Raw genomic sequence first — 10,738 nt, 5'->3', positions numbered from 1 at the left:
GGGGATCTTAGACTCTCGCTACTCACACTCTTGAGCAGATGGCTTCCATCTATAAGACTCAGACGGCTCCAAAAGTTAGAATAGTTCAACCCGTTATTCCTACATAGTCCGGGAAGAGTCCCACGATGTCTTCTGAGGGGCTGAAGAGGTTGAATATGTCTACCAAGATCTTTCCTATTCATTTTGGTGGTATAACCTATGAGGACCCACATGATTATTTTGATTGTTGCCACAAGATGTTGCATAACACAGGTATTGTGGAGTCCAATGGAGTCGACTTTGCAGTGTTTCAGATGACCGACTCTGCCAAGAGATGGTGGCAAGACTATGTTCGAGGCAGACCAGTAGGTTCACCTCCACTCACTTAAGATCAGTTCTCACAACTATTTTTGGAGAAGTTCATTCATTTTCCTTTGAGAGAGGAGTACCATAGCCAGTTTGAGCATCTATAGTAAGGTAGCATGACTGCTACCCAATATCAGACCATATTTGTAGATCTATCTCGCCATGCACTTATCTTAATCAATACTGAGAGGGGGAGGGAAAGGAGATTCATTGATGGCCTTACTTTTGGTATGAGGCTATAGATAGCTAAGAATATTGGGGATGATATTTCTTTCCAGTGGGTTTTAGAGATTGCTAGATGGATCATGAGGCCTCATCATTTTCGTAGTTTCAGTGGTGCCTCATATGGAGGTAGGGATTCGTTCGATAGAGGTCGTCATCATAGGATGATTTAATAAGCGCTTCAGGTAGCACACGGTGCATCGGGCAATCGTGGTTCTTATGGGTCTCGTCCTGAGCCGCTAGCCCACAGTGCACCTCCAACTCTCATCAGTGCACAGCCGATTCAGAGCTATCATGATGGTTATCCGGGCTATCAGGGTCATTCCCAGATTCAGTAGCCACAGCAGCCAAGAGAGTGCTTTAAGTGTAGAAGTACGGGTCATATCAAGAGGTATTGTTCCAAACTTCAGAGTAGTGTGCCTCAACAGGGTTCTCGTGCCATGGTTCTAGCATTGGTTGCTCCACCGCTCATACAGACAGCTAGAGGTGGGGGTCAGGCTTCTAGAGGTGGTTGTTAGGTTGTTAGAGGTAGAGGCCATCTAGTTAGATATCGTCAGAGAGGCGGAGGCTAGAGTGGTGGGGCTCAACCCCATTTTTATGCATTCCCAGCTAGACCTGAGGTAGATTCGTCAGATGCAGTCATCACAGGTATAATTCCAGTCTGCCATAAAGATGCATCAAATCTATTTGATTCGAGTTCCACTTATTCATATGTGTCATCCTATTTTTCTTCATATTTGGATATGTCTCGTGATTCTTTGGGTGCTCATGTTTATGTGTCTACGCATGTCGGAGATTCTATCGTAGTAGACCGTGTATATCATATTTGTTTAGTCCCTAATGGGAGCTATGATACTATGGTAAACCTTCTACTCCTTGATATGGTGGATTTTAACGTGATCTTAGGCATGGATTGGTTGTCACCTTCTCACGCTATTTTGGATTATCGCGCCAAGAGTGTAACATTATCCGTGACAGGGTTGCCTCCATTAGAGTGGAGAGAGACTCTTGTCCATTCCACTAGCAAGGTCATTTCATATGTGAAGGCTCGGCGTATGGTCGAGAAGGGATGTCTGGCATATTTGGCTTATATCCATGCTCCTAGTGCAGAGGTTCCTTGCACGGATTCAGTACCAATTGTGTGCGAGTTCCTAGAGGTGTTTCCTACAGATTTGCTGGGGATTCCACCTGACAGAGATATCGACTTCTTTATTGACTTGGTTCCGGGCATTCAGCCTATTTCTACCGCACCATACCTTATGCCCCAATTAAGTTGAAAGAATTGAAGGAGTAGTTAAAATATTTGCTTGATAAGAGATTCACTAGACCTAGTGTCTCACCTTGGGGTGCACCAGTGTTGTTTGTGAAAGAAAAAGGATGGGATGATATGGATATTATCGGCCATTGAATGAAGTCACTATCAAGAACAAATATCTATTGCTGAGGATTGTTGACTTATTTGATCAGCTTCAGGGTGCCAAGGTGTTTTCAAATATTGACATGAGATCTGGCTACCATCAGTTGAAGATTAGGGCATCAGATGTCCCTAGGATAACTTTCTGACTCGGTATGGTTACTACGAGTTTCTGGAGATGTCATTTGGCTTGACTATTGCCCCAGCAGCCTTAATGGATTTGATGAACCGGGTGTTCAAGACCTATCTGGATTCTTTTGTGATCATCTTCATTGATGATATTTTGGTTTACTCCCGCAGTCGAGATGAGCATGAGCATCATCTGCGGATCGTACTTCATACTCTGAGGGATCGTCAGTTATATGCTAAGTTTTCAAAGTGTGAGTTCTGGTTGGACTTGGTTGCATTTTTGGGCAATGTTGTATTTTCCGAGGGCATTAAGGTGGATCCTAAGAAGATTGAGGTAGTTCAGAACTAGCCTATATCTCCTTCAGCTACAAATATTCTGAGCTTCTTGGGTTTGGCGGGTTATTATTGACGGTTCATGGGGGGTTTTCATCTATCTTAGCCCCAGTGACTAAGTTGACTCAAAAGGGTTATTTTTTTAGATGGTCCGACAAGTGTGAGTTGAGCTTTTATAAGCTCAAGACTACATTGAATGCAACCCCAGTGTTAATGTTGCATACAGTTCGAGATCTTACATCGTGTATTGTTATGCACGCATATTGGGCTTGGCGTGGTATTGATGTAGGACGGTAGGGTTATTTCCTATGCGTCTCACCAGTTGAAGGGTTATGAGAAGAATTACCCTCTGCATGACTTAGAGTTGGCAACCATTGTTCACGCACTGAAATTTGGAGGCACTATCTATATGGCATTTTATGTGAGGTTTATACCGACCATTGGAGTCTCCAGCACCTGTTCAAGCAGAAATACCATAATTTGCGGCAGTGGAGATGACTAGAGTTGTTGAAAGACGATATCAACATACTGTATCATTTGGGGAAGGACAATGTAGTGACCGATGTAATGAGTTGGAAGGCTGAGAGCATGGGTAGTTTGGCATATTTACCGGTAGTGGTGAGGCCACTAACTATGGATGTTTAGGCCAGGGCCAATAGATTTGTAAGATTTAATTTTTCGGAGCCTAGCTAGGTTCTTAATTGTGTTGTAGCATAGTCTTCATTGTTGGAGTGTATCAGGGCTTGCCAGTATGGTGTTCCTCACTTATTGGTATTGAAAGACACGGTGCAACGAGGTGATGCTAAGGAGGTTGTGATTGGAGATGATGGTGTTATGCAGCTTCAAGGCCTGATTTGTGTTCCAAATGTTGATGGGTTGAGAGAGTTGATCCTTGATGAGGCTACAGTTCGCGCTATTAAATTCACCCAAGTGTCATGAAGATGTACCATGACTTGAAACATCACTATTCGTGGCGAAAGATGAAGAAAGACATCGTTGCTTATGTATCTCGATGTTTGAATTGTCAATAGGTGAAGTATGAACATAAACAACCGGGTGGATTGACTCAGAGATTGGAGATACTGGAGTGGAAGTGGGAGTGTATCACTATGGATTTCGTGGTAGGATTACCGTGGACCTTGAGGAAATATGACGTGGTCTGGGTTATTGTGGACCAACTGACTAAGTCCGCACACTTCATTCCGGTGGCGACTTCGTATTCTTCATAGCGGTTGGCTCAAATTTACATCCAGGAGATTATCCACATGCACGGCATGCCCATTTTTATCATTTCTGACTGAGGGACGCATTTTATATCATATTTTTGGAGAATCGTGCAGTGTGAGTTGGGCACGCAGGTCGAACTGAGCATAACATTTCATCCTCAGATGGACGGACAGTCTGAGCGCACTATTCAGATCTTGGAGGACATGTTATGAGCCTATGTTATGGATTAGGAGTTTGCCTACAACAATAACTATCAGTCGAGCATCCAAATGGCTCCACACGAGGTCTTATATCGGAGGTAATTTTGTTCGCTGATTGGTTGGTTTGAGATCGGAGAAGCTAGATTGTCGGGCGTTGATTTGGTCCGTGATGACATGGAAAAGGTTAAGGTAATTCAGGAATGACTTTGTACAGCTCAGTCTAGGCAGAAGCATTATGCAGACCGGAAGGTTCGAGATGTAGCTTACATGGTAGGTAAGAAGATTCTTCTATGAGTGTCGCCTATGAAGGGCGTGATGTGGTTTAGGAAGAAGGGCAAGTTGATCCCAAGGTTTATCGGCCCATTTAGGATCTTGGAGAGAGTTGTAGATATTTCTTATAGACTTGCATTGCCTCCTAGAATAGCAGGGGTACATTGAGTATTACATGTTTTTATGTTTCGAAAGCACCATGAGGACAGCTCACATGTGTTGGACTTCAGCACGGTGCGACTTGATGAACATCTGGCCTTTGAAGAGGAGCCAGTAGCTATTTTAGACCATCATGTTCTCAAGTTGAGATCCAAAAGTTTTTTTTCTATGGAAGTGCAGTGGAGGGGTCATCCAATTGAGGTGACTACGTGGGAGTCCGAGCCTGATATGTGGAGTAGTTACCCCCACCTTTTTTACCAGTCCATGTACTTTTCTATGTCCGTTCGAGGATGAATGTTTCTTTTAGAGGTGGAGAATATGACGATCAGATAGGTCTTTTTGAGTGACAGCCTTTAAATTTGTGTTCCGAGACCGCTATAAGCTCCATTTGAAATTTCTTGATTTGTGTGCGTGGTCCATATCGTTTTTCAAAAAGATTTTACATAAAAATTTGAAGAAAAAAAAATTTTAGGCTTAAAATGAGACTTGAGTTGACTACGATCAACATTCTTGGTAAACGACCTGGGATCGACATTTTGACGATTCCGGTAGGTTCGTATGATATTTTTGAACTTGTACGCATGTTTGGTTTGGGTCTAGGGTGACCTGAGCGCATTTCGGCACATTGTGTGAAAATGAGTTTTCAAGTTGAAAATAATTTGTTTTGATGATCGGTTCTTGTAATTTGATATTATTTTGATGATTTGAGGTAGCGAGAAAGTTTATATGATGTTACTATACTTGTGTGCATGTTTGGTTTGGAGCCCGAGGGACTTTGGTGAGTTTTAAATGTGTTACAGATGAGTTTGGATGGTTTGAAATTAGTTGGTGTATTGCCTTTTCCGGTGTCTATTGCATATCTCGCAAATGCAAGGTCTGGTTCGCATTTGCAAGCCTCGCTTTAGCAAACAAGAGTTTGTATTTCGAGCAGGGTCCTGGGCTAGGTGATCTTGCATTTGCAAGGAAAATATTCGCATTTTCCAAGTGTCTAAAGTCGATCTGCGAAAATCTTTGTCGCATTTGCGACCACTGTTAACAAATTCAACTTTGCATTTGCAAAGCTTTTGGGCAAATTTGTGATGGTGGAGCCTTCGCATTTGCTCGCAATTGCGACATCTAGGCATCTGGTGCACTGGTCGCGTTTGTGATCCGTGTTCGCAATTGTGAACAAGAGTTCGCAATTGCGATACCTGCAGCTGGGGAAAAAAGGAAAAAATCAGGACGTAGCTCATTTTACACTATTTTTCAACCCCAAACACTCTAGAGGCGATTTTTGAAGAACATTTTCCTCCTAAAATCATTGGTAATAAACTCTAATCTACTTTCTTTCAATTCCCCATTACTTTTCATGAGTTTTTAATATCAAATCTAGTATTTTCATGGTAGAAATTAGGGATTTGGGTAAAATTTAAGAATTTTGTAAGATTGAGATTTAGACCTCAAATTGAGGTTGGATTTCGAAACAAATCACATAACCGAGCTCTGGGGTGAATGGGTAATCGAATTTGGTCTATATCTCAGAATTTGACCGAGCGGCCCTGGGGTTATCTTTTGTTGACTTTGTAAATTTCATCAAATATTGAATATTTTTCCTTCGTGGGTAGTTTCTAAAGCTTATTTTGAATTGCTTGAACGATATTTAGCTAGATTTGGTTGGTTTGGTGGCTTGTTCGGAAGGGAAAGTCGTGATTGATTGTTGAGTTGGTTGCAAAGAGGTAAGTATTGTGTCTAACTTTGACTTGAGAAAATTAGGACTTGTTGGTCTATTTGTTACGTGAATTATGTGTGGGAACGACATATATGAAAGGTTACGAGTGTATATGTATTATTTATTTATTTATTATTTTCAATTATCTTATGCATTCATTTAATCCATGTTATTATTTGTTAAATGCTTTAATTGTTACTTTCCTTTACTTGTTAAATTCATGCATTTATCATTACATACCTTAATTGCTAATTGTTTCCATGTATCCATGTCTTTATTTATTGGTTGTCTTTACTTTCTTTTTTTTACCTTGTGTGTTATTAGATATCTACATTTTCCGCTTGCTTCTTTAATTATGTAATTCGTTTATGGCATTTTATTTGAATGTCGTTATAGTTTGTTATAGACTTTTATTATATTATTGTTATGTGGGATCGGGTTGCACGCCGCAACGGTTATTGATAATATTATGTGGGGTCGGGTTACACGCCGCAATAGTTATTGATAATATTATGTGGTATCGGATTGCACGTCGCAACAGTTGTTGGAATTATTGTATGGGATCGGGTTGCACGCTACAACAGATATTGGCATTACTATTGGGATCGGGTTGCACGCCGAAATGGTATATATATATATATATATATATATATATATATATTCGTGGATAGGGTTGTGCACTGCAATGGACGAGACTTGTTAATTATATATATAATTATGGATCGGGTTGCGCCGCAACGGAGTATGATGTGTTGTAGATGTTAGTTGTTGTAGAGTTTATTCCGGTACTGTGAGATGAGATTTGAGAACATCTTATTCTATGGCAGTTTCGTATTATTGATGTTCTGCTTTTAAATTGCTAAAAATGGTTAAGTAATTAGCTAGCATTGGCTTGCCTAGAAAGTGGGTGTTGGGCGCCATCATGACCCTACAGTTGGGATTTAGGGTCGTGACATATGTACACTCGTCACCTTGCATATACACCATCCTCACACATAAAATCAAGTAGTAAATAGACCAGTCAAGTCCTAATTCCCTCAAGTAAAGGTTAACCACGGTATTTACCTCTTTTTGAAGTCAATTGAACAATCAACCATGGCCTTTCTCTTGGAAAAAGCCTCCAAACTAACCGATCTAGCCAATTATCATTCAAACAATCCAAAATAAATTTTAGAAACTACCCACGAATGAAAAGGGTTCAATTTTGGCCATTTTTGAAAAAGTCAACAAAATCCAACCTTGGGCGCTCTTGGTCGAAATCCAAGATTCGGACCAAAAACCTGATTACCCATTCACCCCAAGCCCGATTATGTAATTTATTTTGGAATTTGACCTTAATTTGAGGTCTAAATCTCAATTTTACAAAATCTCAAAATTCTACCCAAAACCCATAATTTCTTTCTTGAAATTCATAGATTTAATGTTAGAAATTCATGAAATATAGTTGAAATTGATTGAAAACTAGTCGAAGGTGTTTAACAATGAATTTCGGAAGAAAACTTCTTCAAAAATTGCCTCTAGAGTATTTAGGGTTGAAAAATGGTGTAAAATGAGTTAAATACTGACTTTCCCATCTCTTTACCCAGTTGCAGATGTCGCAATTGCAAACTCTTGTTCGTAAATGCGATGTCCGCAATTGCGAGACTTTGATCGCAAATGCGATTTGTGCATCATACATACAGAAGTCGCAAATGCGACAAATCCATTGCATTTGCGAAGTCCCCGGCCATCGCAAATGTGGTGCTTGCTTCGTATCTGCGAAGCGCTGTATGATTCTCAGTCATCGCAAAAGAAATAAAATTGTCGCAAATGCAAACCTCCCCAGGTCGCAAATGCGATGAATTCTTTGCAAAAGAGAAAACTAGTCCCCCATCCCATGTTCGCATTTACAAGCCTGACATTGCTATGCGAGGCTCACAATTGCGATCAGGTCCTCGCAAAGGCGAGTCCTTCAACCTTGCACCAGGAACTACTGAGCACCAGCAGTTCCAAACTCAACTGCAAAGCATCCGAAACTCACCCGAGCCCCTAAGGCTCCAAATCAAACATGCAAGCAAGTATAAAATTATCATACAAACTCGCTCTCTACCTCAAATTATCAAAATAACATCAAATAACAAGAATCAATCATCATAACTCAAGTTTTCAACTTAAAACTCATTTTTCACAATCTTTCATATAATGTGCCGAAACGCGCTCGGGTCATTCGGGACCCCAATCAAATATGCGTACAAGTCCAAAAATATCATACAAACCTACCAGAATCGTTAAAATATTGATCTGGGGTCGTTTACCAAAAACGTTGACCGTGGTCAACTCAAACCTCATTTTAAGTCAAAAATTACTTTTTTCTTCAAAATTTTACGTAAAAGCTTTCCGAAAAAAGACACGAACCATGCACGCAAGTCAATAAATATTGAAACGGATATATGTGAGGTCTTGAAATATGTAAATAAGGGCTAGTACTCAAAAAGACCTATCGGATTGTCACGATAAATTATTTCACACATTTAAGCTTCTCGGTAACACAATGGACATTGTTTTCTTCAAAATGAGCTTTTTTGAAATGGAAGATCGATTTCAACTTTATATTATCTGCTTTATACATATATGACACTAACATTTATAAGAAATAATAAATTTGACAATGTTAAAGTATTTAAGTATTTTTTTTCTGTTAGTAGATGTTGGAGTAATCTCTTGCTTAGTTGAAAATGAAAAATGGTTTTCTTTCATCAGGGAACTTGGCAATGAATCTCATTTAGTTGGTTGACATATTAACTTCTAATAGCTAAGATAGCTCTTTCTATTATGTAATTTACACAACTTGCATTTTATCTAATGATGATTTTCCTTATTAAGCAGTTTTCATCACTACTATCATCAATGGGCTAGAACAACTAATTCTTCTAGAAGGACCAAATCATCTTTTATTCTATACTATTCTTCACACGAAGCAACAAATCACTAATGCTGGACCTTTTCTTTCTCTCAAGTTTCTACGGTCAATGCTCTCGTTAGTTTGGAATTACGGATAATACTTAATGAAAATCACCTCAAAATATTATTATTTTTTGTCACGACCCAAAACCCCCTGGTTGTGATGGCCTAACCCACTTTCTAGGAAAGGAAATCATAGAATAATAACGAAATATGATAACGAATTACTAAATAAATAAGTCTGAAAGTAAAATAATCATAGATAGAGACTTCGACAATTCATAAATCCCCTAGATCTGTTAGTCATAAGTCATGAGCTCTAACATATGAGTACAAGTGTGAAAATACGACACATTGTGTGAATCAAATTCAGTAATAAAAATGACAGAAAGAAGACTCTAAGGACTGCGGTCAAGATGCAGCTCTACCTCGAGTCTCCAAAGCATTAGCAATAATCTCCAAAAGCTCAGCTCGGTCCAGCTCCCGGATCTTCACAATTAAGTACAAAGTGTAGTATAAGTACAACTAACACCATATACTCAATAAGTGTCGTGACTAACCTCGGAGAAGTAGCAGCGAGAATCTCTAATAATACTCACGTGTCAAATCTGTACAATTCATGAATAAATATATACGTAGCAATAATACTGGAACCTACGCATGAAATACAGAAAAGACCAACGGTGCAGTGGAGAAGATATACACTAGCATCGAAACAGACTAACAATTTAGCATATAAACAGGATATGTATAAATATACAAGTCACGTTACACGGAGAGAGACATATATAGAAGATATGTTTTATAATCAATTCATCAACTAAAGCAGCATATAGGGTATATGCGTAAAATTGTATGTATACAATTTCGAAACCAACATATAGAGGAGATATGCAATAAAATCAATTATACATCCAAGGAATTTCATAAAGAGAAGATATACAAAACCTAAAACTGATCAGTTTTCTATAACCACGTGCATGTCAGCAAGGAGAAACATGAGAGGACTACCCTAGTATGATGGATCCTTATCTACACGCTTCACAGACAACTCACGTTCCATAATCGCACGGACAACTCAGGTGCCATATTTAACTCAACCCCCACGAACAACTTATGTGTTGTCAAACCAGTCCATAACAAAGAAAGCATATACAAGAATACATGTATACAGTCGATGGATACAAATTTACATACTCCTGGACTAATAAAATAGCATGCTAAGGTGTATGCATGTGTAGAGTGTACAACTACAGCTCAAATTATGCAGATACGCCACACAACAATAAGTATCATGTTTAAATAGTAAAAGTAAGCATATACATGATCTCTAGTATGATTCACGAAGTCACGTAGTCGTACATCATATGAAACATAATAGCAAGAATCACAAATATTCAAAATAAGGCATAATATAGCCTAAAGAACCTAGACATGGATAAACCCTCTGTATGCACATATACACAACACCTCGCATGTATGTCATCCCCGACACGTATCCAACATCAACAAATCAAGCAACTAGTCCCTCATGCCAAGGCTAGGCAAGATATTTACCACAAAAAACCTAAATCAACCTTATAAAATAGTTTTTCCCTTAGACATTACCTCCAACCTGCTTGAATCTAGCTAAAAACAACTTCATAACATCAAACAATGCTACAGAAATCAATTCGAAACAATAACGCTTCAATATTGATTTGATTTCCAAAAGGTCAACAAAATTTAACCACTCACCAAGATGGTTAAAACCCGAATCAACGGGTACAGCGCGACTAGCAGAACTCCACG

General features: G+C 39.3%; 1 protein-coding gene across 1 annotated transcript; it reads left to right on the top strand.

Moving 5' to 3' along the window:
• The first annotated feature begins 1,310 nt into the window (after positions 1-1,310).
• Positions 1,311-2,130, top strand: LOC138910799 (uncharacterized). The gene is made up of 2 exons (XM_070202040.1): positions 1,311-1,787; positions 2,035-2,130. The coding sequence occupies exons 1-2, from the start codon at positions 1,311-1,313 to the stop codon at positions 2,128-2,130; spliced, it is 573 nt and encodes a 190-aa protein (XP_070058141.1).
• Positions 2,131-10,738: the final 8,608 nt, after the last annotated feature.

Source organism: Nicotiana tomentosiformis, chromosome 1 (genome assembly GCF_000390325.3).
Source record: "Nicotiana tomentosiformis chromosome 1, ASM39032v3, whole genome shotgun sequence".
NCBI classification, from domain to species: domain Eukaryota; kingdom Viridiplantae; phylum Streptophyta; class Magnoliopsida; order Solanales; family Solanaceae; genus Nicotiana; species Nicotiana tomentosiformis.
The sequence above is the reverse complement of the archived record's forward strand: the minus strand, read 5'-3'. Positions and strand labels throughout refer to the sequence as shown.